Source organism: Crocuta crocuta, unplaced genomic scaffold (genome assembly GCF_008692635.1).
Source record: "Crocuta crocuta isolate KB4526 unplaced genomic scaffold, BGI_CrCroc_1.0 scaffold84, whole genome shotgun sequence".
NCBI lineage: Eukaryota > Metazoa > Chordata > Mammalia > Carnivora > Hyaenidae > Crocuta > Crocuta crocuta.
The window spans coordinates 6,484,570-6,512,105 of NW_027530213.1; the positions used below are offsets into that span (position 1 = coordinate 6,484,570).

At 45.7% G+C, this 27,536-nt stretch overlaps 1 protein-coding gene and 1 pseudogene across 1 annotated transcript in view; one reads left to right on the forward strand and one right to left on the reverse strand.

Annotated features, from left to right (window-relative positions):
- MRPS6 (mitochondrial ribosomal protein S6) overlaps nt 1–21,352 on the reverse strand; it is a 138,125-nt gene extending 116,773 nt beyond the window's left edge. Inside the window, exon 1 of the mRNA XM_077765482.1 lies at nt 21,276–21,352. Coding sequence (XP_077621608.1) covers nt 21,276–21,299 — 24 coding nt within the window. The 5' untranslated portion in view covers nt 21,300–21,352. The remainder of the gene's footprint in view (nt 1–21,275) is intronic.
- On the forward strand, nt 4,656–4,916 carry LOC144232630 (ATP synthase F(0) complex subunit j, mitochondrial-like; annotated as a pseudogene).
- Nucleotides 21,353–27,536: the final 6,184 nt, after the last annotated feature.

Consider the following 27,536-nt stretch of genomic DNA (forward strand, 5'->3'; position numbering starts at 1 on the left):
ATACAAATTGCTTAGTGTTGGCACAGTGGTGCCTTTTAAGCCATTCATTGTTAAAGGCAAGCACCATTATTACTACTGTACGGGATAGTCAGAAAAAGACTACCTGCTGCATAGCACACACGATTTTTCCCCGTATGTGCAAAGACTTGATGCTAAAGGATGTAGTTCAAGGTATTCCCATGCGGAAGCATGTTTAACCTGGGCTAAAAACCAGATTAAACAGTACTCACAAAATCCGCTGGCAAACTTTCATGGTGTCAGGTCACATAGCACGGTGCTCAGGGATGGGGAGAGAGTACCGGGGACTGGATTTTGTCCACTCCCTCCCCCAATTTGTATGTGGAAGCCCTACCCCTCCAGTGTAAGTATATTCAGAGACACAGCTTTTAGGAGGCAAAATAAATTAAGTCATAAGGGCAGGGTCCTAATCTGATAAGGATCAGTCAATCTTCTAAGAAGAAGAGCAAGAGATCTCTTTCTTCAATGGCACTAAGGAATTTGAAGTTGAAAAGCCATGTGAAGACAGAGCAAGGAGGCTGCCATCCACAAGCCAGGAAGAGAGTTCTCACCAGAAACAGAATCAGCCAGCACCTGACTCTTGGAACTCCCAGCCTCCAGAACTGAGAAATCATTTTTGTTGTTGTTTAAGCCACCCAAATTGTAGTACTTGGTTGTAGGAGCCTGAAATGATGAAGACAGAGAATAAGATGCCACTTTTTTCTTCCCTATGGCCAGAAAATTTGAAAACATGCCTTCAAGGACAGAAAATGCCCTGTCCTGGTCTTGAGAGATGGTCAAGTGTTCATAAAATGAATAATAGTTTCACCTGATTTTGAAAGAAATGCATCCGATCCCATTTTTCAGGTTAAGTAACTTCCACATGGGGAAAAACCTTTTCTCATTGGAGAGGCATGCTCTGCCCACCAGTTAGTTGGGGAATATGTTTTGCTGCATAATTCAAACCTTTAGGCAGGTTTGAGTAAGAAATCTACATCAATGACTTTTGTGGGAAAACAAAAACAAAAAACTCCTTGAAACTAAAAGGCTCAGTGCTCTCTTGACAAGCATTTCTGCAAAAGATTCACAAGCCTGAAGACAGATGTCATCATCAGTTATTAACATAGTTTCCCCTAGGGAGTCAGCAGTGTCCCTAGAGAGATAAAAATTTAGACAGAGGATGAGTAAATCCTGAAACATTCTAGTAATTTCTGTGGAAATGAGGTAGATGGCCATGGTTCTGCCTCCTTGCCAGCCCTACTCTAAGCAAATTGCCGCACAGGCCTCAAAAGTGGGGATGCTGTGGGACAGCGGCAAAGGCTGGGATTCAGGAGATCTGGGACAAATCCATTAGCTTGGTAACTATTCATTGAGGGCCTGCTATGCATTATAGTAAAGTGGTGAGATTCAGAGACTAGAGCCAGACTACCAGGTCAAGTCTGGCCCTGCTCTTCCCCAGGGCCATGAACCCTTGGACTAGTCAGTCAGTCTTCCCCTTCCTTAGTTTCCCCAGTTGATGGAATGGACTGAGAACAGTGTCTGTACATCATAAGTGTGTGTTTGCAGTTATCATTGCTGCTACCTGGGCCAGGGCCTATCCCAGCTACTGGAATCAACAACTCCCTTCTGATACTTCATAGCTCTGTGTGACCTTCAGCAAAATCCTGAACTTATATGTGCATCAGTTTCCCCGTCTGTAAAAAGAAGACAGCAGTGACTGCCTCACGGGATTCTATGAATGAGTGAAATAAAATATGCGAAGTGCATGGTGTAAAATAATTGCCCAGGAAATGTTTTTCTTATTAATAATGGTTAATTTTCTTTTTTCTTTGACTTTCAGCTCCTCCCCTCCCACCTCACCCCCCACCCCTGACCACCACCACTTCATTATTTCCCGTGGAGAATCCTTCTCAGCCTTGACCACAGGCAAACCCTGATAATACTTATGAATGAGAAATATTGCTATATTCTCTCCGTATCTTTGATCATCTGTGGTCAGGGTCCTAAACACACAACACACAGTAGAAGTCAAAACAATTATCTAAATCAGCGGTCACAAAGCTTTTTATATACCAGATAGTAAATACTTTTGGTTTTGCCAGCCATACGATGTCGGTCACAACTACTCAACTCTGCAGTCGTAGTGTGAAAGCAGTCTGAGACAATTTGTAAATGGATGAGTATGGCTGTGTTCCAATAAAACTTTATTTACAAAGACGGGCAGTAGGCTGGAATTGTCCTGTGAGCTATTACTTTGCTGACCCCCTGATCTTAATCCATCCACTCAACAAATACACACTATGCACCTCATATGTGACAGGCATCATTCTAAGTGCTGGGGATACAGCTGTCCATGAAACAAAGCCCTTGCCAAAACCAAGCTCAAATCACATTATAAAAGCATTTGTTACTGTGTATTTCCCATGATGAAGAGACCCAGTAAAGACAGTTTTCCAAAAAAGGAGTGATCAATTGTGTGAGATGCTGCTAACAGTTTGGATAAGCTAAGGACTGAGAATTGGTCATTGGATTTGGCAGCAAAGAGGTCATCAGGTGAGAAAAGCAGGTTCCATGGAATGGTGGGGATGGAAGTCTGACTTAAGTGAATTCAAGACAGACAGGAGGCAAGGGGGTGGGAACAGTGTGGACAGGGAAGGAGGAGAAACACAGAAGCAAAGTGGTAGGTGGAGGGGACTGGGACTCAGGGTCAAGTTGTTGCTGCTGCTGTTCTAAAAATGAGGAGCTATTGTATGGAAAGCGACTTGACAATAAACTATTAAAAAAATAAAAATAAAAAAATAAAAATGAGGAGATCCAAGCATGTCTGCACAGAGAATGATCTAGAAGAGAGGGACAGTGGGATGTTATGACACAAGAGAGAAGGAGAAGTTGTTCTAGAGCGACGTTCCAGAGTGTCAAGGGGACAGGGTCCCCAGTGCCCGGCTGAGGGCAGGCCTCTGCCAAGAGAAGGTGCAGCTCACCCCCTGGGAACAGGAAAGAAGATAGAGCTAAGGATACAAATTCAGTTCCAGGAGAATGAGGCGGTACTTTCTTTTCCTCCCACTCAAATCAGAAGCACTATCTGCAGATGATAATGAGAAGGGGAGGAAGTTCTGAGAAGAGATAAGAACATTCAAAACGGTCATCTCAAAGGGAGGGAGAGCGTAGTGATCTGCGACACAGAATCAGCATGCCAGGCAGTGCTGAGGTCCCTTTTGGGAGGTGACCAGCCAGCAGGCTGGTGTCTTTCTCCAGCTACTGCCCCTCCTGGGAAGAACTTTCCCACGAGGAGCCTAGGCTAGTCCTCTGGCCAGCCTATGAAATAAGTCCCTTCTGGTTGTTTGTCTACTTCTGGTGCAATCGTCTGAGTCTAAGGGGATGGCTGTCAGGCCCCAAATCATAGTCTATTCTGTCTGTATAACTGTTTGGTTCTATAAGGGACTGTATGTTGAGTGAGGGTAGTTTCCCTAGAGTGATCTGTGGGCATCACCCCTACAAGGGGGTTGAGGCATGAATAATGGTCTGTGGTTAGACCTGGCCAGATTCACTTGGTATCAGGTGGTCATGACTTTTTTTTATTTTTATTTTTATTTTTATTTTTATTTGAGGGGGGTGAGTGGGGGAGGGGCAGAGAGAGAAGCCGAAGCAGGCTCTAGGCTCTGAGCTGTCAGCACAGAGCCTGATGCAGGGCTCAAACTCACAAGCCAAAGTCAGATGCCACCCAGGTGCCCGAAGTGACCTTGACTTTGATGTGACAGTGAAATCCAGAAGTATGATAAAAAGTTCTTGCACATGACCATGAGCTCTGTGTCTGTAGTGAGAGGCAATCTAGTTTTGCACTACCATCTCTTAGGTTCTTAATGTGTACAAGGCACTATGCTAAAATGTATTATTTCAAGTAATCCTTAAAACAATACTTCGGTAGGAACTCTTGTTGTATCCAAAGTTTGTAAGGCTGTATACCCAAAGCCATGGAGTGGAAAATATCACTGGGGCTGCCAGCCTCTACCACTGGGATAGACTGAAAATACCCGTGATTCAGTTAGATGTCGCATTTGACTGCAAGTAACAGAAACTCCCAAAATATCGACTTAAACAAATTAGGGGGGAGTTTTTTTTCTAGTGTGAAAGATCCAGTGGTAAGCAGTTCAGGACTGGTAGATAACTGCACTACACCATCTAGAACTACCGTTTCTTCTAGCTTTCTGCTTGCCTATCCTTGGTTCATTGTTACCTTTTGGCTACAAGACGGCAACGCTACCCCCAGCATTGCATCAGCATTCCACGCAGAAAACAGAGGAGGACAAAGGGCAAAGTGCCTGCCAATGTATTCCCTTCACTCCACCTTTTTTTTCTGTCTTCTTTTAAAGAGCTTTCCTGGAAGCCCAATCTCACCACATCTACTTTCCTCTCATTAGCCAGAACTGCCGTAGAGTGTAGGGTGCTGTAGGGTCACCTCAGGCTAAAAATATAGAATTTTGGCTAGATCCATTTCAATCCTAAAAAAAAAAAGACTCCACACTTTCCACTGTTTCTCTAGCAGACCTCTTGGCCAATATTGCTAAGGCAATACGCATTCTTTAAGATTAGAAGAGCCAGCTTTCCGAGTCATTGGCCATATATGTTCAGGTGGCCTGAGCCCGTGGTCTTCTGCTGACATGTTTCAAAGTCTTACTTAAAATGTTTGGATTCCCATGAAGCCCTATTATATCCAAGTTTATGAGGAGATTTGGGGAGGAATGGGATTGATGGGCTTTGTTGCTTTTAAAATCAAGACTGCTGATAAAAGACGTAAAGCTTTAATTGAGAGACTCGGGAAGAACAGATCCCCCTACTTCTCCACCATGTTGGCCCTTCCTTTCTAAAGAAGCAAAGCTTTGAAAGCTTTAAGTCATGCACCTGCTCATGGTCACCATTAACCAGCTTTACCTGGAGTGCATGTCAGATGGAGAGTCAGCCTGGCTGTAAATGTCGGGCCAGCTCAGTGAGATGGGAATGAGCATTGCTGTACACTTGTATAAAGGCCATTTTCTTTGTGCCATCAATACATGCACCTCTGGGAGGCACCACTGGCCTGTGCCCATGTTCCTTTGTCAGCTCCCCCTGCGTGCCCGTCCTACTCTGAATAGATCTTTGTAACATAACAGGTACAGTTAGAATCTCATGGAACCTTCTCATCATTAGAAAACCTAAGGAATCAAAGAACAAATATCTCAATTATCATAGGAGTTGGGGATCAGATCTAGGCACTCACACTTCTGACATTCAATAAATATTTGTTGGGGCACCTGGGTGGCTCAGTTGGTTGAGCGTCTGACTTTGGCTCAGGTCATGATCTCGCGGTTCGTGGGTTCAAGCCCTGCATCGGGTTCTGTGCTGACAGCTCAGAGCCTGAAGCCTGCTTCGGCTTCTGCGTCTCCCTCTCTGCCCCTCCCCCACTCGTGCTCTGTCTCGCTCTCTTTCAAAAATAAATACATGTAAAATTTTTTAAATAAATAAGTAAATATTTGTTAAGCAGGGAAAAAAAAAGATTAGAAGAGCTGCATGGGTAATATTACTGGAATGTTTCTATGCATGTGAAGTGTGGTTATGTCACAGAGAAACTTCTCCTTATCGTCTTAAGGGAAACACCAAACTTCTTCAGAACAACTGATTCATTCCACAAGGAGAAGCATCCAAGGCTTTCATCTGCCAAAACAATCCAACTATCAAAATGTATCCACCGATTTCCCCAGCCAGTCCTCAAGGATCTGGAATTTCACAAAGGGGACAGTAACAATTCCATCCAGAACTCTTTGCACCACTATATGTAGGAGCTAGAAAGACCCCTCTTTTTCTTCTTTCTTCTTTGGAAGAAGACCCCTCTTCTTTCAAGAAGGAAAAAAGGAGTTTATGCTTCCAAGGAAACAAGTTGCTTTTAAATCAGTTTACATTTGTACCTGGTGGGCTGACCCCAATGTCTGGGTTAATAAGGCTGAGTGGTAGCATCTTGCATTCGGGTGGTACATTTGTTCTGATTGATGAGTCAATATTTATACATTATTTTTTTTAATTTTTTTTTAATGTTTTATTTATTTCTAGGAGAGAGAGAGACAGCGTGAGCAGGGGAGGGTCAGAGAGAGAGGGAGTCACAGACTCTGAAACAGGCTCCAGGCTCTGGGCTGGCAGTCAGCACAGAGCCCGACGCGGGGCTCGAACCCACCAACCGCGAGATCATGACCTAAGCGAAGGTCGGACGCTTAACCGACTAAGCCACCCAGGCGCCCCTATTTATACATTATTATTAACTGGAGTCCATCATTTACACATTCTTTGTGTAGTACATTCTATGGGTTTGGACAAATGTATATGTGCTGCTGAAGGAGCGTAGGCTTGGACAAATGTATAATGACACATATCCACCATTATAGTATCATACAGAGTAGTTCAACTGCCCTAAAAATCTGTGCTCCATCAGACTCCTCCCTCCCCCAAACCCTTGACCACCATTTTACTGTCTTCCTAGTTTTGCTTTTTCCAGAATGTCATACAGTTGGAGTCATACAGTATGTAACCTCAGATTGACTTTCTTGACTTAGCAATACGCATTTAAGTTTTTTCCATGTCTTTTCATGGCTTGAGAGCTAATTTCTTCTTACCGCTGGCTATGTTCTACTGTCTGTATGCGCCACAGTTTACTTATCCATTCAACTACTGAAGGATATCTTGCTTGCTTTTCCTCTTGGCAATTAGGAATAAAGCTGCTATAAACACCCGTGTGCAGGTTATTGTGTGGACATAAGTTTTCAACTTCTCTGGGGAAACACCAAGGAGGGTAATTTCTGGGTTATATGGTAAGGGTATAGTCGTTTTATAAGAAACTGTCAAACTGACTTCCAAAACTGCTGTACCATTTTTCAGTGCAATCAGCAAAGAATGAGAGTTTCTATCGCTCCACATTCTGGTCAGCACTTGGTGCCGTCAATGTCAGTAGTTTTTAACTTGTTCACCCAATAAATATTTAATCTGCACCTAATTAATGCCATACACAGAGACAGTCTCTTAAGTTGCTTAGAGTTGAGAATACCTGTAGCTTTAAAGTGGAAAGTTTTGAAAAGTTCCGCATCTTTTTGATCAATAGTTCTTAAACTCTAGTTGGCATCCGAATCACTTGGAGAGCTCGTTAAAACATTGATATTAACGGGCAAAGGAGGGAGGCAGGGCTCACCTCCAGAGTTTCTGATTCAGTACTTCTGGGATGCGACCCAAGAATTTGTGTTTCTAACAAGTTTCTGGATGCTGCTGCTGCTGTTGGTCCAGGGACCACACCTGGAGAATCGCTGCTTCTCGGGTGGAAGAAAAATATCAAATGGGATTGCCACACCTGCCTTGGGCATCAAAAAACACCAAACAGGACAACTACAACCTCCATATTTATTAGGCTCCGTTTTAGGACTTCTGAGATACACCTAACCCAAGGCAAAGTTCATAGGAGCTATGTTTTGTCTGCTCTTAAAAGATCTCAAGCCTCTCTGAAGGGGCTTAGTTTAAATCCTGCAGGAGAACGGAACAGAAAGCCATTTGTTAAGTACATTGTCGCTGTCTAAGGGAGCAGCTCTATAACGGGGAAGCCTAGCATGAAGATTCCTTCTGGAACATCAGGCAGATGTTGTTGTCGGAGGCTGTGCTAATGCATTTTGATGAGCATGACTCATGTTTTTTTGCAGCAGCAGCAGATGCCTCCTCATGTAGAGCTTGTGCTGAGCTACCAAATACCAGGTGACCCCAAGAACCTGATTGTTTATGATTTACTTCTCAAAAGCAATGTCATCTGCAGGACAGACTTACTACCCCAAGAGTCAGGCCATTCCAGAGCTACTTCTTTGGTTCTACCTTTACAAGTTACATTAAATACAGCCTCTTTTGCACCTTTGTCCTAGGAACCAGCTGCTACCCCAAGGCAATGTTGCCCTAAGAAGGACACTAGCTGTCATTACTATGTTGTTTGCCAGCATCTGCTGGACCTGACTGTGCCACATGTCTTCTCCTTAGTCTTCCCAAAGGCCTCTTCTTGTTAACAGCACCATCCCCAATTTACAGATGAAGATACTGAGGTTGAAGTTCAGTGCAGTTGAGACACTTGCTTCAGGTCATGCAGCTACTAAATGGCAGAGGCAGAATTCAAACTCAGTCAGGCTAATATTACAGACTCTCATATAGAAGGGTAGATATGAGCAGAGCTACTAAAATATGGACCTCAAAGACAGGAGATAAAGTCTAGAATCAAGAACAAAGACTTTGTGATACCTACGTCCAGTTGGAAGTGTCTCCACCTTCCAATTATCATGGAGCTGTATTCATACCCCATAAGCAGCACTTCTTTTGGACCACAGATTAACAGAATTATTTGTATTTAACTTGTCTTATCTGATCCAGAGTCTTGTCCAAAGTTGGCACTGGGAAAAAGTGTGTTTAGGAAAAGAGTGGATGGATGAAAAGCAGTCAAACTGAGCATATCTAGCACATAGATCTTGGTTTCTTAAGCTGTACTCGAATATAAGGATCCAGTGATCCTCAGAGAAATGGCTGATTCTAGGACTGAAGAAGAAAATAAATAATATGAGACTTATTATAGTGCTAGAAACGAAGGAAGTGCTCCCCCGGAAAAGAAGAAGAACAACTTCACAATGATGGGGGTTTGTCAAAGGGATACAGGAACCAATGGGAAGAGTTTCCATTGACTAAAACTGGAACAATTTCAGCAACAAAATAAAGTAGTATTGGATTGTAATCCAAAAAGTAAAATCACTATCCATGAGCTCATAGTGATATTAATAACTGATAGAATAAATAAATAGAAAGAACAGACAAATCTCCAAAGCAGAAGAATCTCATATCAATTGTGTGGATATTCCAACTCTCAAGGCTGTAGGGCATAACTTTCTACTCCTTAAGAGTGGGCTCCACATAGTAACTTCCTTCCAGAGAGGACAATATGGAAAGAGAGGGAAAAAATAACTGTATAGTGATATCTGACAAACACTCTCTGAGCCAGGTGATTGAGGTCAACACCAACAATGAATGATAAATCAAGTCAATGCTACGTGCCCTGGATATGACTTGGGAAAAATGACACTTTGCCTTTCTGCTCTTCCTCCCTAAAGCCTACAATCTGAGTCTAATCATGAGAAAAGACATCAGGTAAATTCCAGTTGACAGGCATTCTACAAAATAACAGACCACTATTCTCAAAACTGTCAAGGTCATCAAAAACTAAGGAAGTTCAAGAAACTGTCACAGCCAAGGGGAGCCTAGGGAGACACAATGACTAAATATGGTATCCGGTATAGAATCCTGGAACAGAAAAAAGACATCAGAAAACAAAAACAGAAAATCTTAATAAAGTATAGGCTTTAACTAGTAAAACTTTATCCGTATTGGTTTATTAATTGTAACAAATGTATCATATTAACAAAAGATGTTAGTAAGAGACAGAAGTGGGTGTGGGGTATACAGGAACTCTCTGTCCAATCTTTGCAATGTCTCCGTAAATCTAAAACTACTTTAAAATTTTAAAGTTTATGTTTTTAAAAGGCCAAATCATGCCATTAAGTAGGTGGGATTCCAGATTGATTACTGTATGTAGGCAGATGAGGGGAGCCATATAGAAAATGGAAAGCACAACAAAGCTATTTACAATTCTCAACATGAATGGTCTTCCCATTAAGGATGCATTTTATTCATAGATTGTTATTCTAATGATTGCTATATTCTCTTGGCCATATTGAGTCATTCTATTAGCTGCATGGTATAGGATAGCACAACTATCCAAAAGCATGGATTTTTCCTTAGAAAGAACCAGGATAGCTTAATAAAGAGTCTCCATCCAGTTTCACAAGACCATACCAGAGGAGGATTTCTGGAAGGTGTCGTCCCCTCCATAGTGGCTCTCAGAGGGCTTCTAGTTCCATTTCTAACCTCTTTCAGAATCACTACACTGCCCCAGGCAGTCACAACAGTAGATGGCTAAGCATGAGGGTTTCCAATAAAGGTCTACAGTTGCCTTATCTATGTTTTGATGATCATGGCTTATCACACTCAAGCAACTATAGATTTCAGTTGAAAAGATGCCCTACAGTAGGTGGCTAAGGCAATCGGCCAGAATTTCCATACTTCCGTGAGTTCCATATTTGATGGCAAGGAGTCAGTCCTACCATACTACTAATGGGGCAGTGTGTGGGTGAAACCCATCACTCCTCCTTGCCTTGCACTGATTACAGTGAAACTGACCCCTACAGATTGTGTTTTCTAACTTCCAGGAGAGTTTAGCCAAGGGACAGCCTTGGCAGGAGAGCGAAGAGTGGGAAGAAGGGAGAAGTCAGAGTATCTCTCCCCTTCTCTCTCTGCCTCACAGGGCATATCAGCAAGGGCTGAATCTCCTGCTTGGCTCCCAGTTCCCACCAGACAGGCCCATCAGGGTTGCAGGGTGACCAAATTCTCAGCTCTGGTAACACCTCTCCTCCCTCTGGCTACCCAGCCTAAGAACTAGTTGCCTCCTGCTGTTGCTGACTTCTGGATTCCTTTGCTGCCCTCTTTCTGGCTTCTCAGAGATTTCATCAGCTGCTTACCCAATTTCCTCTATTAAATATCCTCTATTTAAAATACTTTGAGTGGATTTTGATTTCTGGATTAAACTCTGCAATGTCTTAAGACCTGAGTTGTTTTCATTCCCAGCCAGATCAAGCAAAGGACACACACATGCATCCCCTCACACGTACACATGTATGCTTTGAAAGCACTTTGCATCTTTCTTCCTTGTTTTATATCATAACAGTTAGTGTTTATTAGGAGCAAGTTGCTGAGCAAGGTGGATCCCTATCTCTATGATCAAGTAGGGAAGTCATAAGGGGACCTGAGAGGATGATCCAGAGAAGCTCAGCTGAACTTCATATGACCTTCAGGACTGACAGCAAAATCATTATATGAATCTCCTCTAAAACTAACATATTTTTTGGCTACACGCTTTCAAGACTCTCTATGCCGACACAGTGAAAGAAGCAATCACCTTTGCTTGCTATGATGTGTCATGGGGTCATCCTCGTATCTCTAGGTTTACTAGATGAACTGCAAAGGGAGCTTCCTTGATGGCTAAAGATTCCACTGTTACAAAAAGAAAGATATTGTGGCTGTCGATTAATATTGGCATCTTCAGGGGCGCCTGGGTGGCTTAGTCGGTTAAGCGTCCGACTTTCGCTCAGGTCATGATCTCAAGGTTCGTGGGTTCGAGCCCCGCGTCGGGCTCTGTGCTGACTGCCAGCTCGGAGCCTGGAGCCTGTTTCAGTCTGTGACTCCCTCTCTCTCTGACCGTCCCCTGCTCACGCTGTCTCTCTCTCTCTCTCTCTCCTAGAAATAAATAAAAATATTAAAAATATATATATATTGGCATCTTCATCTGGGGTCTGACTCCATGTAGTCCCTAGATGCAGTGGTTTAGGATATTTAGAGAGCTAGGGTGGTTTTACAGTAATTAAGGACTATTTGGTTTAAGGTCCATTTATTACTTTGGGGGTGGGTTTGCTTTTATTGCTGTCCAACGTAATAGATTTTGCCTCGTTAACCAGATCGTTTTATTTATTTTTTAAATAGTTTATTGTCAAGTTGGTTTCCATAGAACACCCAGTGCCCATCCCCACAAGTGCCCTCCTCCATGCCCATCACCCCCCTTCCCCTTTCACACCACCCCCATCAGTCCTCAGTTTGTTCTCAGAATTCAAGAAATGGAGGGGTGGGGGGGAATAGTCAGGGAGAGGAAGGGAGACTAACCAGGTCATTTTAAACGAGAAAGTTTAAAACTAAAAACTTCACTTGATCCTAAAATAAAGCAATTTGGATCCACCCAAATTTATCCGAAAACGTTCAGCGCTCTATTTGACTCCTTGCTACATTGATCTAACATCTGCCCTTTCAGCAACAAACATCAATCTAGATTTATGCATAGTGTAAATTCCAGAAAGCATTATCATTGAGGACCAGGCAACTCTGGAGTGATCAAGTACGCAGGAATCAGTATATGAATACACAAGTACGTATATATTCATGGGAGATCATAAACAGTTTCACTAAATTGCTTGTTTATCACTTAAAAACTGCTGCAGAAAAACGAGAAGTTCAACAAAGTGGGTTTTATTGTTTTTCTGTTGCTTTTATCAACAGACTGCCATCACATATATTGAAGGACAAATTCTTCCCAGAAGACACACACACAGAGAAGCAACTTCTTAGAAATACTGTTAGTGGGCAGATGATAAGCATAGCTGCAAAAGGACAAGATACATGTATCAATGAGCAAGAGCGAAGGCTTAAAGGAGCCCCTGCCGTTGGCGGTTCAAACTTTCCCTGCAATAAATAGACACACAGCAAAACACATTCACACGGCCATTAGCAAAAGGAAACCAATCTCATTCTCCACCGCCACGATGTACTGTGTTGGATTGAAAATATGTGAAGGATTTTTTATATCCAATGGCTCGCAACTTTGAGGTGTATCAGGATTGCCATGCAGGTGGCTGGTTCTCGTTCACCTGATACTTGATGGGTGATTAGGAGACCAAAAATCCACCATTGAACTAGATCCCCTTGATGCTAATGCAGAAAAGGTTCTAGCTTATGGGGTTTTTTTTTAATGTTTTTTTTTTTTTTAATTTCGAGGAGAGAGAGAGAGAGAGCGTGAGCAGGGGAGGGTCAGAGAGAGAGGGAGTCACAGACTGAAACAGGCTCCAGGCTCTGAGCTGGCAGTCAGCACAGAGCCCGATGCGGGGCTCGAACCCACGAACCGCGAGATCATGACCTAAGCGAAAGTCGGACGCTCAACCGACTAAGCCACCCAGGCGGCCCTTGGCATATTTCACTTTTAACTTGATGGGTGCCACCAGCTATAGCATAGTGGGATTAGCTCATTGAGGGCAAGTACCTTAGGGCTGGGACGAAATGTTCTTCACATGGTCCATGCATGCATGATGGCTCCTCAGTGTCTTTGCTTGTACGAAACTCATGTGGGGACACCTGACATACTTCATGCACTTTCATTCTGTGTGCTCTTTTCCAAGGAGGGAGAGGTCATCCGGAGAACAACTCACTTGCCTTCCTTATCAGAATCCCTGGAGACATCCAGCAAATGTTCTTCAGAGTGTGGCTGGCCCTCTGCCCAGGCCCAGAGGTGGTCGTCCAGCTGGTGCCTGGACAGGGTTTGGAGTCTGGGCCAGATCTGGAATGGGTTTCTGAAAGCCAATATTGGATCATTTATGATTGAGACCTGCCAAATCATGTGTCAGGAATGTCTCGTTCCTTCCCCACGAAGAACGGCCGTGTTTAATGAAAAAACACAGCTCTGAAAATGGAGACATTCCATGCATTATCCATATTCATTAAAACTGGAGCAATACCCCGGGAAGCGCAGACACTTCTCATCACTGCCACTTCACCTTTCTCCCCTGGTTATTTGATATAAATGCCGCTGAAGCTATTCTACAAGGACATACCATGTGGAGGCATCTGCCAGGCCACTGTCCCCTTTCTTCTTGTCCAGCCTGATGCTAGGTAGTGGGAGGAGAGGTGTGGGGGTGGCAAATTAAACAAAACCTTTAAAACACAAGATTCTGGCTGGGACTTCCACCACACAGATTACCAAGTGGATAGGCATTTTATTTTGCTAAATGAAAGAACTGGTTTATATCTTCCCTGGATCATTTTCTAACCTAGCTGCAGTGGAAACATTCTCAGAAAGAAAGACTTTCTTGTTGGTTTGCCCTTTATATTGCCACTGGCCGTCCCACACGTAGAAGTTGGGCAGTGATCTGCTTCTGCCTGGGGACCAGGCCAGAGAGCAGACTCCTTGAGTGTCGTTGGGTCACAGTCAACTCCGAAGCCCACAGGAGCACCATGTTTAAAGGCAGACCACATTCCAAGCCCATCTTCTGTGGATAGAAATGATCTGCTTCACTGGGTTCTTGTGCCAAGGAATTATATCTAACCCAAACTGCATGAGTTCTACAGATGGTCTTTTGCGTGTTTGTTTGTTTATGGGGGGGTTGTTTTCAGTGTTAAGCACCTCACCGTTTTCCTCCACGAAAAGGTAGCTCCCCAAGAACCATAGGGAATCCTTTGCAACTGGTCCATGATGGATTTTCAAACATCAGTTTCCTTAAAGTCAAACCAACTTCAAACTTCAAGTCAAGTCAACGTAAGGGAGTGGAGCATGGCCAGTGTCTGCCTCCCCTGAGATCTGAGGAGGCCCTAGGCGCGCTGACTCCCCCTCTTCTTCCTCTCTCTTCCTTTCTCTGGCAGCAGCTACATCACAAACACAGACCAACTCTGGAAAGCATTTGCTTCTCAGTTTGCTTCTACCCATGTGACGGCTGGCGAGTTTCTGGGCTGTTCTGAGCCTCTTTTTCTCAACTGATAAAATAGGCATAGATAATTCCTCAGAGAATGTGAAGGTGAACTCAGTGAGAGAGGCAAAGTAAAAGGGCTCAAAAGGATGGCTCTTCCTTTTCATTTTGTCTTTTTCCCGTGGGAGGGGACAGATTCAGGGATGGGAAGGAAGTGTGGTTGTTGGCTTGGTCCTCAGAAAATCTCTTCATTCGTGAAACTTTAGGGTGTCTTCCTTCTACCCGCATTTGTAGTGACAGGTTAGCCGCCTATCTGCAGAGATCTAACGATCTCGATCGGAGGGCTCTGCACAGAGTACAGAGCTGACCTTCCATGCAGGGTCTTTGATGGCAGTGATGATGAAACTGTTTCCTGCACAGAGGAATGTAAGTCTCTTGGTTCCCACTGACTGTGACCTAATTTTACAGACACGGTTCCTATATGCATTTTCGGTGTAAATAAAAAGGAATCTTTAACATAGTCATAGATGGGACTTTAAGGGTATCTACACCACCTCTGAAATTATATGAATACCCATGTGTACTTGTGTGTAGAACAAAGTTTCCAAGAGAGCCTTCCAAAGATAGCTGCACTTCCTGTAAAAATATAATGTGAGCCATGTATGTCATTTAAAATGTTCTAGTAGCTGCACTAAAAAAGGAATTAATTCTAATAGCTTATTTTATTTAACCCAATGTATCCAAAATATTATCGTGTGAACCAGTAATCAATATAAAAAATTGTGAGATAGTTTACATTCTTTTCTCTTTTTTTACCAAGTTCACACTCTAGTGTGTGTCTCAATTCAGACTTGCCTTATTTAAGGTGCTCAAAGGCCACATGTGGCCAGTGGCTCCTATCTTGAACAATAGGAGTGTTGATAGCTTTTTTCAGATTTTCATATCCTACTGATAATAAATAGTGTTAATAATGTAACAGTGAACAGTGAGAGAATAGCGTTGAAAAAGTCCAAAACCAAGTTCTTGGTAGTCCAATAACAATTCAAAGGTCTCCTTATGAACTCAGAAAGACTTTCAGATAAATTATCTCATCAGACCCTCCTAACAACCCATGATGGGGGACAGGGCAGATGTTGTTTCCTAATATTACAGCTGAGAAAGCTAAGGCTTAAAAATATTAAATAATTGGCCCAAAGTCCAACAGCTAGAGGCTGGTGGGTTGGGAACTTGAACTGCGTTTTGGGACTCTAAATCTCTGGATCTGGATGAGAAAGAGGCAGCTGGAGCAAGCCAGAAATTCAGGAATGATGCTCTCTGCCCCATGCCCTCATAGGCTGCTTCCTGTCAGGGCAGCTCTCGATTGCATCTGTACCAAATAATAAGGTCCAAGAAGATAGAGACCTTGATACGCCCCCTGTCTGCTACTGCATCAACAACACCTAACATGGTATTTGGCACAGAGTGAGGACATGGCTCCTACTTGGTGGATTAAATTCAACTGAACCAAAAGAGTGATGCACACCAGATGCCCTCATAGTCATCGCCAAACCTCTCCATCTCTGGAACTTTTGGTGAAGCCAAAACCACAAAAACCACCTACATGCTGAGCTCCTGAGTTGCCTTTGGGGGCTGCTCATTTCCTAGTACACAAAATATATCTTAGGAGTTTGTGTCTGGGTGAATAACCTTCATTCTGGCTCTGTTTCAAAGCTCGCTTAGGACTTTTTAATGGAAATGTAAACCATTGGTGGAAAAGGCACCTTGAAAGTAGATTCAGTCTGACTTGTGACTTGGATGCTAACCTCCACCCACCCAAGACCACCCAGAGGAGCCCCCGGACCACCCTGTAAGCCTGGTGAAGATGCAGTACCAGGGAAACACCTCATTGCCCCTTCACCTTGCCAGCTGGATGGGGGTGAGTCATCCAGACCTGGGAGAGTGGTAAAAATCCCTGACGAGAGATGTCAGAGGATGGCTTGAAACCTTGATGGAGATGCAGATCTGCTCCCCGCTGCCTCCGGCCCAGGCTCCAGCTGGTCCCTGGCGTGATTCTATCCCCCTCTGTCAGCACCGGCCTCCTCCACTGAAGCATTCTCACCTCCCTGTGTGGCGGCCTGGCATCCCACATCTGGTTACCATGCCAGGATTTCATGGAGAGCCTGGGCCAGGTGCTGAGAGCTGCTATCTTCTCAGGGGTATTAGGAACCTGGAGCAAGCCAGAAATCCAGGACTGATGCTCTCTGCCCCAGGCCCTCACAGGCTGCTTCTTGCTGGCTGGCCACTAGGCACCAGGGAAGACGTTGGTACAGGGGGTACCAGCAAAAGCTTCTTCTGCACTTTTTATGCACCCCTTAAATTGGACTGGCAAACATTCCATTGCTCAGGACCCCACATGTGCCCCTACACATGCGACCTGGGGTCCAGCTGAGTCTCTCATGCTATTTCTGTCAAGCGTGTCATGTTTCTGCAATGCTGCTCTGCGAATTGGTTTTTCTGGAGAACAGCCAAAATTGTATTCACATTTTGGTTGAAATAAGAATCATTTTAAAAGCTTTGTTAAATGAGAAAACTGAGCTTAGTGCTAGGAAACAGTCAGGATTCACCCAGTTCATAGCCAAGTACCTCCCGTCCCTGCACGCTGGGGTTCTTGGTACTGGACACAGGTCACAGAGTGACTCAGTCATAGAGTGTCTTGTAGAGTTTACAATCTAGTGGTTGGGAGGTGGGGGTGGGTAATGAACGGACAGAAAACAAACAGGAAAACAAATCAAACAGATCGTTCTAATAATCGTAAGTCCTGTGAAGACATTCAAACAGGGTAACAGGGCACATAATTAGGCTGGGATGGGGAAGTCCATTTAGAAAGGTGATCTGGAGGGCTTTTCAGAAGAGGTAACATTGGGGCTGTGGAATGAATAACAAGGAGCAGCCGGCCACATGGAGGTCCAGGGAAGAGTGTGTTAAGCAGAAGGAACAGCCAAGGCGGAATGAACTTGGCGGGATGGAAGAGGCCAACATGGTGGAGCATGGTGGGGGCCGGGGGGGGGGATCTAGGAAGTAATGATGTTGGGAGTCATTAGGGGCCCTACAGCGACAAGTAGGGATTTTACTGTAAGCCTCAGGCAAAGCCACGGGAGGGCACAGAGCAGGGGAGTGATGTGAATAATGTGAGTAACGTCACTTAGGCTTCTCGAGGTTCGCCAATGGCTTCCACTGGGGATGGATGGGGGAAGGGGCCAGAAGGAAAGCAGAGCGCTGTGGTGACCTCTTTTAAGGGCATCCTAGCCTAGAGAAGGAGCAGGCACAAAATGTCTAGGACTCAGGTCAGGGTGAGCTGACAGGGCTTGAAACTGAGGCTGAGAGAGCAGCCAACAGTGCCGACCGAGGAGATGGTCTGGCAACAGGGCCAGGCCTCAGGCTTCGGGGAGGCCACGTCTTGGGTTCCGTCCCTGACACTAAGGGCTGTTAGACTGCTTATTCTCAGATAATTCCATGAGAAAGAAAAAATTTTATCTTGTTTAAATCTCTTCCTGAAGTGGTGAATCTCTTTGGCTTTTGTCTCCCTCATGACCCCTAGCACATGACCCCACAGACTGTGTCTGGAATTGACCAAAACTAAAGCAATGTATACCAGCCTGACCCCCAGAAAAGACGTTGATAAGGCAAACACATGGGGAACCTGCCTTTGTCTTGCAGCCAAAACCTGCAGATGCTGGTGGAGACTTTGTAGGAAGACCCGGTCAGAATCTTCCGCCCGTCAGTTGTGGGGCGCTGATCAGACATGCAGCACCTGATGTGAAGAGCCCTGCCCGCCCTCATCCCCACGGACGGGGCAGAGCAGAGAAATAAAGAGGAACCAGGAGAGGAAACACGTGTCCACTCATGTGAAGGAAGTGACAGCGGCTGGTACAGGAAGAGTGGCCGTTACCTTAGAGGAGGCAGGCTCCTTGTGCCAAAACTGTATTTAAGATTGGGTTGGAGGGAGGAGAGCTCCTTTGTAAAAATAACTAGTTTCTGAAGGCGACAGGAAAATTGGGAGGCAGGTGGCAAGCGTAGGCCCCAGTGGAAAACATATCCCACCGTCAGAAATTGCCCAAGGAGCAGACATTAGACTGAGGAGAAATGGCGATGGCAAAGGACAAAGAAACCCTTCTGTGGTGACCACTGCAGAGTCAAAGAGCCACCAGTGTGGGATGCAGCCAGAGCTTGAACGTCCCTCTGGGGAGCCCCAGCACTCCTCAAGACCATGTAGGGGTACGTGTCGGGAATCTTAGAAGCAAACATCAACATATGGAATGGAAAAGTACCAGGCTTAACAGTTGCCCCATAGGTCTTTTCTAGTTATTTCCTCAGCAGGCTCTGTATACCCCACCCACCACAGGGAAGGGGAGAGGCTTGAGATAAGCGAGCTCCACGCAGGAGCTTGGTCGTGCACAGCAAACCCACAGCAGCTGAGGGCGTTCCTGCCTTTTCTCTCTTCTGGAAGCCTCTCTTACCACCTAGGTCTTCTCTACCTTGTCCCCTTCTTAATTGCCTCAAGGCACCCAATGCGGCCATGCTCCAAAACTCTTCTAAAGCAATCTTCAAGAGTCTTCCTCTGAACTCCCACACCCCACGCCATAAAGGCACACCAGTCCTACTGTGTATCTGGCAAGGCAACCTAGTCAAAGCAGTTCATCCAAAGCCATGAAAAGTCCAGAGCAACTCCACCTTCCCAGGGCTATTTACAATTTAAAATAGAGCTCCAGGGGTGCCTGCTTGGCTCAGTCTGTGTCAAACTTCGTCTCAGGTCATGATTTCATGGTTCGTGAGTTCAAGCCCCACGTCAGGCTGTCTGCTGTCAGTGCAGAGCCTGCTTCTGATCCTCTGTCCCCCCTTCTCTCTCTGACCCTCACCCACATTGTCTCTATCTCTCTCTCTCAACGCTAAATAAACATTAAAAAAAACTTTGAAAAATATAAAATTAAAAAGTCTTTAAAACAGAATCCCAGGGGCACCTGGGTAGCTCAGTCGCTTAAGTCTTGGCCTTTGGCTCAGGTCATGATCTCATAATTTGTGAGTTCAAGCCTTGCATCAGGGTCTCTGCTGTCAGAACAAAGCCACTTGGGATCCGCTGTCTCCCTCTCTCTCACCCTACCCCATGTGCGCATGCTCTCACTCTCTCTCAAAAATAAATAAACATTTTAAAAAATAAATAAAATAGAACCCCAGAGAACACAAATGAGCCCCCAGTCAATGCCTCAGCCCAGGTAAGCCATCCAAACGCCCATGGGACTTTACAAAATACAGATTTTGTATTTCCACTTCACATCTAGGCAAACAGAATAACCAGGAAAGGGGGCAGCATGGGGCTAGGAATGTGCAATTTTCAAGCTCTTGTTTGGGGGATTCTGATGCCTGCTGAGGCTGAGAACCAGGGCTGTGAGGCAATCACCCACAGATGCTTTTTTTTTTTAATTTTTTTTTAGCATTTATTCAGATTTGAGAGACAGAGAATGAGTGGGGAAGGGGCAGAGAGAGAGGGAGGCACAGAATCTGAAACAGGCTGAGCCATCAGCACAGAGCCTGATGCGGGGCTCGAACCCACAAACTGTGAGATCGTGACCTGAGCTGAAGTCGGATGCTTAACCGACTGAGCCACCCAGGCGCCCCTCCCACAGATGCTTCTGCGCTCCGAGCTCACTCAATCATATGGTGTAAAAGAGTAAGACAGGAGTAAAACAATACCAACACACAGTGTTCACATAAAGATTTGAACTGCTGTTCCTGTCCTATTTCCACATCTCCCACAGCTCCCTGCTCCTCCCTTAGCCCACCTGGGTGTGGGGTCCAGTTTCTCAGTTTGGAAAAAGCAAGGGAGGCAAGAGAAAAGAGAAAGAGGAGGTATCGCTGATGCCCGTCAAAGCCATTGCACCTGCCCCTCTCTGAGTCTTCCTCCCTCCCCCACCTCCTCCCCAGAGACTGGCAATAAATCACAACAAATAAGTAGCAGCTATTAATAATTTCCTTCCCAATTATGACAATGTTTAATCTCTTACTATCAGCCAGAACGGTCTGTGAATAAAGGATTTCTGATGAGTTATAGCCATCCCTGTCTTAGTGTTAGTTTTCTTCAAAAAAGAATGTATTTTCATTTCACTTTTATCAGTGAGGTGTAGACTCTTGAATTTCTTGGCAACTCTAAATTCAGTTGATATTTTCATTATGCTATTGTTCTCCACCCTCTAAGTCTTCCAAAATCCAACAAATATGGTCCTGCCTCTTAAGAGCCTTAATTATTTTGCTAACAGGCGTTCCCTGTTTAAGGACATGATCATGAACAAGCACATAGACATCATCAACCTCATATGTAATTTCCATTGAGTCACTCCTTAAACCTGGCTGTGGCCCCTATCATGTCTCAGATGTAAATTAAAACCAGGTTTCCCATCAAGGCTCTCCACCATCTGCCCTCCCCCACCTAAGAACCTTCTACTTGGGCCCCTCCCACATTCATGGCTTCCTCTCCCTCTTCCTGGAATCTTCCTCTCCTCCCTGTGCCATCTGGCAAGCTCTCGTTCAGCCTTTAAGATGGAGACCTCTACCCTCTCCCCTTTCCAGGAATTGTTCTGAACCTTCTCTAGCAGGGTTTGCATCTTCTTCCCCTAAGCCTGCCTCTGCCAGAGCTCAGACATATTGCCCTGGAATATCCACACCTCCTTCCAACTTCTCAAGTGCCAAAGATAGTGGCTGGTCATGTCTGTACCCCCAGTGTCTTGCTCAAAACCTGCCCATGGTGAGTGATCAACATATGTTGGACAAATCGAATAAATGTACAAATGAGAAAAACCCATTTAACACAACCTGGTCTCTCCTCCATCTTTCTGAAGCTTCCTTCTTTGGCCTAGAATGACCTGAAAACCACATACTTACCATGAGGGCAGGGGTGGTGTCCATTCTGTGTCTTGTTGTATATCCCCTGGCAGATGCTCAGTGGAGATCTATGTGGATCAATCCTTCAAGCTTATTGCTCTAAATCCACCTCCTCTGCCCAGCTCTCTCCATGTCCCCAAAGACTGTCTTCTCCTCCTACTTAAACATCTCCATGGCATGACTAAGTCAAACATAAGGGAAGAAGCAGGAGGGCCCGAAAACCCACATCTGGATAAATCAATCATTTCAGGAGCTTCCTGCCCAAAAGTAGATATGATCTGATGATCCTTTGGCCTACTGCTCAAGAAGACCAAGGCGGGTGCCGGAATGAAAGCCACCTTCTATAAATATCTATTCACCACATCATCCTATCTTGATTAGGAATTTTGGCACAAATATACTCGTCTGGAGCTTAGGTAAATGCTTCCCACTGTGATGCAATCCAGAAATTGAACATGTACTTATTTTTACCCTAGNAATAAAAAATTTAAAAATTGGAGTCCCCCGTACTAATGTTATGGGTAGCTATTAGTTATTCTTCTTCTTCTTCAGGTAACCATTTGGGTAGGTACAAGTACAGGGTATTCTGCTCTCTTAAACACTGTGGTTGATAGAGAATTGCTGTTTACATCACTCATCCCTCTGTACGTTTCCAAGAATTAGAACACAATGAAATGCACTTCACAGTAAAAAATCTCTTGAACAGGATCCAATATTTCTTTGATGGTTACGTGGCCCCAGGATCACTATCAGCAGCAATATCTTTTTATGAAAGGTATAGAGGTACTGCGGTTAAAAAAACCCATTTGAAAGGGTGCTGTGTGTGTCACCTGGGCACACACCGTCCCTCCACCCACATTGGGTCAGTCTGTGTCTTGGTGTCCACCCCGTAATGATTTCATGTCAACAAACTCCAGTGACCCCTCATAACTGGCCTGTTTGCTAATAAAAAACCAGCCACTGAACCACCCCGCTGGCCCTCCCGCTCATAAACTCCACCTCCTTGCAAATTCCAGTGGGAAACTCCATTGTTTTATTTTATGTTAGCATTTAGTTTCCTCCTCCTTCTATTTCTTTTTCTGAAGGTTAGAGCCATAAAGGACTTGGGGGCTAGCCAAGAAGCCCTAGCGGACCATCATGACATAGGATAAAACAGCAATAAAAAGCTTATGCTTGGAGATTAGGTTAATCCTCTTGAAGGTAGCTGCATTCTGAGGGGTCTGTCAGAACACAGGTGAAAAAGATGATTTGACCACCTGTGGGCCGGGAGACAAGTAAAATACTGCAAGGTCAATCTAATCAGACCTTGTAGTTAGGCTTGGAGTCCAGGATAGATCTATCACAACATGACTATCATGATATTTCTACTACTACTACTACTAATGCCTATCATTTTATGAAGTCGGCATTATTACCCACGTTTTATAGATAAGAAACCTGAAGCTCAAGCAGGTTGTATATTGTTAGGGTTGAAAGTTAACAAGTAAGGTTGCTGATACTCAGACCCATCTGTGTGACTCCCTAAATTCAGTCTCTTAGCTCCGCACTCCTCTGAGGTCATCTCCGGCCCCAGTCTGTAGGTATTCACGGGCACACCCACACACATAGACTTCCCAATTGTAGAGGCCATTTGTGATTATTTTGGCTACCCAGCACCCCTGCACTTGAGGAATGCTCCATCTTATACACGGATCTCATGGGAGCAGTCTAGAATGTTCCAGTGCAGGAGCTAAAAAATGCTGACCACTTCCTTTTCCCAGTCAATCTTTCTGTGAGGGCTCAGGCACATGGCCTGGGCTGAGCCCGTCCAGGGTCTGACTCAGGAGCAACAATGGTGAGAAGCAGGCACCACAGGAAGCCGTGAAGCAGCCACTGAGGGCATCCTCAGAGTCGGAGGCGGCAGGACCAGTGTCCAGACTGGGTGAGCAGTGGTCGCCCGGGGTTCTGGCCATAGTTTGAAGCCTTCTGTTTAGCTTTCTGAGGTTGGCTTGCCGTAAAAGCCCAATGGGGCTGGGTTTCTTGTTTTTTTTTTAAATGTTTATTTATTTTTTGAGGTGGGGTGGTGGGGAGAGGCAGAGAGAGAGGGAGACAGAGGATCCAAAGCAAGCTCTGCCCTGACAGCACAGAGCCCGACACAGACCTTGAACTCATGGTCCATGAGATCAGGACCTGAGCCGAAGTCGGACCCTTAACCGATTGTGCCAGCAAAGCGCCCCTTCTCGGTTTTAAATACAAGACACAAACATCTCATCCGAGGTTAAACAGCAGACACCACTTTTTCCCCCAGAAAAATCACTCCTGGAAGAAATGCAGATCCTTATCCTCCTGGAAATTCCCATGTTCTTTGCAAGGCCAGCCCTCTCCCTGTCATTCTGCAAATCATGTGGCCTCCATGGAGGGTTCTTTCGCAAGGACAGTGGATGCATAATCTCTTGAGAAGTGACCTCTGTCCAGAGGCCACATCACACAGGAAAGTGAGACCTGAGCTTGAATGCAGGATAGTCGCGTTGTCTTACTCAGGCTTGCCAACTGTGGGGCCTTGGGCAAGTCCCACTGGCTTCTCTCCACAGCTCTGAAATGGCAACAATGGGATCTTCCTGGTCCAGAAGGAAGCTCTTCTCAGAAGCAGATGAGATGAAGCGTGGGAAAGCGATGGGGAGCAGCACTAAGCTCTTCAAGTTTGCAGCCTCCCTTCTCCTTCCACAGGGTTCTTCTTGTGGACTTTGCCAAGGTCCCACCTGTCCTACAAGGCCCATATCTTGGCCTGGAGAGGTGAGCAGCAGAGGGCTGGGGCCCTGGGTTGTGCACGGAGAAGAACCTGGCTTGCTCTGCTGTGGGACGTGTCCTCAAGGACCAGACAGAACCAGCCTGGCCTGCAGACACAGCTGCAGCTCCCTTTCCTCCAAGGGTTGGACAGATACAGATGGGAACCCTGCTCAGATGTGCCAGGATCCAGAGAGGGGTTGGGCCATGGCGGGGAGGAGAGGGTGTCCTAATAGAACCCAAAGTGGATTGAGTCCAGCTTGGTGTCATCCGCTGCGTGTAATTGCATTAATCGATACACGCCAAGGCTGTGGGGAGAATTTTGTTGAGGGAGGAGAGTGTAGAGGATTCATTCTCCTGGCCTCAAGGGCTGGATTTGAGCCCCAGTGGAGAGAAAGCTGTAAGCGTTTCTATTTTTGAATAGATGGCGTGAAGCTGGAGAAAATGAGTAAGACACAGGTGACAATGCTTGTCTTAATCCATTTGGGCTAGTGTGACAAAATACCATACTCGTAAACAACAGACCAACCGAGACTTTTTTCTCACAGTTATGGGGGATGGAGGCCAAGGTCAGGGTGCGAACACGGTCAGGTGAGGGCTCTCTGGTGGGTTGTAGACTTCTCAGTGGAAAGGGCAAGGGAGACCACTGGGGTCTCTCATGTAAAGGCACCAATCCCATTCATGAAGACTCCATTTTCATGACCTAATCACCTGCCTAAGGCCCCACCTCCCATTGCCATCAAATTGGCCGATAGCATTTGAGCATATAAATTTGGGAGCGGCACAAACATTCAGACTATGGTGATGGGTGACACAGATCTGGTGAGAAAACCATGTCACCCAATGACTGTGCAGCTTTGGGGCACCCTGGGCTCAGGGACACTTCTAGTTAACAGCCCTTTGCACATGATCATCTCCTGCAAGTAGAAAGCTTCTAATTCTCCCTCAGATTATAGCTAAGGCCTTTTCAGAGGCCACATCCTTCATGAAGTCTTTCTGGGTTCCCCAAAAGTGAACCGCATGAGCACCTTCACCCCCATATGCCTAGCCCCACCTCCTGAGAGAGCCAAGCAGAGAGTGTTCTGAGGACCCAACTTCTGATTCCAGCTAATAGCATGATTTTTGCACAAGTTGCTTCTTTTTGGACGTGGGGACAAGAACTCTTGCCAGACCTGCCTCTCAAGGCTGTTAGTTGTGAGGCTTTGAATGGATAACAAGCATCTCGATGCTCTGCCAGCTAGGATGCCTTGGGCGATTGTCAGGTTTTGTTATGACCAGGCTATACATTTCTTGAGGGCCCAGGGACACACAGGTTTTTGCTTGTCTTTGCATTCCTCATAATGATGAGCACCCAACCAGCTCAAAATCCTAGGCAGCTTATTTGGTCCCCAAGGCAAGTCGTCAAAAGGCCCTGAGTCTTGATTCTAGAGCCCCAAGCCCCAGAGGGCAGTGAGTCCTCCTCAGCAGGTAAGCACCTATAAGCCGGATATTCCAGGCTGAATAAGGTCCCCTCCCCCTCACATTCATGGGTTGGAGTTTCTAACCCCCAGGGCCTCAGAATGTGACCTTGTTTGGAAATAGGGTCATTACAGATGCAGTTGGTTAGAATGAGGTCACCCTCGACGAGGGCCAGCCCTGATCCGATATGACTTGTGTCCTTATAAAAAGGGGAAGTTTGGATGCAGACGTGCACACTGAGAGCAAAGCATGTGACGATGAGGGCAGGGACTGGGGTGATGGGTTTACAAGCCAAGGGACTCCGAGGTTGGCCGGCCAACCACCCGAAGCCGGAGGAGAGCCTGGGAACTGATGCTCCCTCACAGCCTCAGAAGGAACCAAGCGGCTGACGTCCTGATCTCAGACCTCTGGCCCCTAGAACTGAGATCATCAACTTCTGTTGTTTTAGCCTCTCAGTTTGTCACACAGCCCTGGCGAACTGAGGTAGCTCGTAAATCCTGCTCCAGGGTTCACCATATTTGCCAGAAATGTTCACTGGTGACTGGGTGAGGGAAACACATAACCAGGCTGTTCTTCCAGGAGCGAGAGCTCTCCTGAAGAACTCCCTACACAACCCCACAGGGTATGTGGAGTGTGTGTGCGGTCTGTGTGTGGTGTGTTGCTGTGGTGTGTGGTATGCGGAGTGTGCCTGTGATGTGTGTGTGTGGTATAGGACATATGATGAGTGTGTGGTTTGGTATATGGTGTGTGGTATGTGTATGTGTTATGGTGTGCGGTTGTGTATAGGTGTGTGTGTGTGTGTGTGTGTGAGTGACGGTGTGAGTGGTGTATGTGGTATTGCATGTGATGTTGCAGGGTGTGTCTGTGAAGTGTAAGTGTAGTATATTGTGTGAGTGTGTGTGTGTGTGTGTGTGTGTGTGGTGTATGGGTTATATGTGGTATGGTGTGCGTGTGGTGTATATGTGGTGTGTGGTTTGTATATGGGGTGTGCGAGTGTGTGTGTGTGTATGTGTGTGTGTAGTATGGTGTGTGACATGCAGGTAGGGTGTGTACTGTGGGTGTCAGGGGCAGGATCAGGAGCAGCGAAGGGGGCTTGTAGGCTGGGCAAGCTCGGAGCCCAGAAACTTCCCCTACCTGCCTTCCACCCAGGGCCCATCAAGGCAGACTCATTTTATTTACCTTCCCATTAGCCTAGAGCAGAGAACTAAGGAGACAGAAGGGAAACAATATCCATCCTTCCTAGGTCCCTCTTCATTACCTTTCGCCTCTCCTCCCACCCCTAAACTCCAATGCCAAATGTCAACCTTGAGGTTGAGGTGAGCCGCCATTTCTTTAGCAAGCAGTTCAGTTCTGGGCCACACAGCAAAAACTAGATATCCGTCTTCTTCGCTGGCCGAAAACAAAAGTTGGCGAGACTAGACCACACACGCGAAAAGTAAAAACAGACTATTACACTGACCCTTCCATTATTTATGCCTCTTCCCTTCCCTAGATTAATCTCTTTAAATAAAAAATTCTGTATGGAGTCCCTGCCGAGCCCAGAACGAGGCTTCAGAGATAGAAACAGAATTGACACAAAAATGATGTGCACACATTTTGGGGATCTGAGTGGCACTAGCAATGTGTCCTTTGCCTTCGGAATCTTGAGCTCAGCACAGACCCCAGCGGGGACGAAAGCGCCGAAAGCCAGGCCTGGAGGCTGCTTCCTGAGCAGACAGCCACGCTCGTACCAGAACTTCTAGGCAAGGGCCCGCAAAAGTTATGCAGCGTCACGTGCCGACTGGTATCGCTCATGCACCTGCATATTTTGGGCCTTCCCTCGGCCCATGGACTGTTTGCATGGAATGACCTGGTGCCGCTGGGCCAGGGACAACTTTGTTTTTGAAAACATCGTTTCCTGAAATAGCTTGTGAAGAATGAAAAACCCAAAGTGGAACGCATCCAGGCACCAGAAACACTCTCCCGCCGCGTTCCCCAGTCCCAGATGATTCTTGTCATGCATCACTGTCTCCTCAGCCTCTCCCTGAGGCAGGCCCCCAG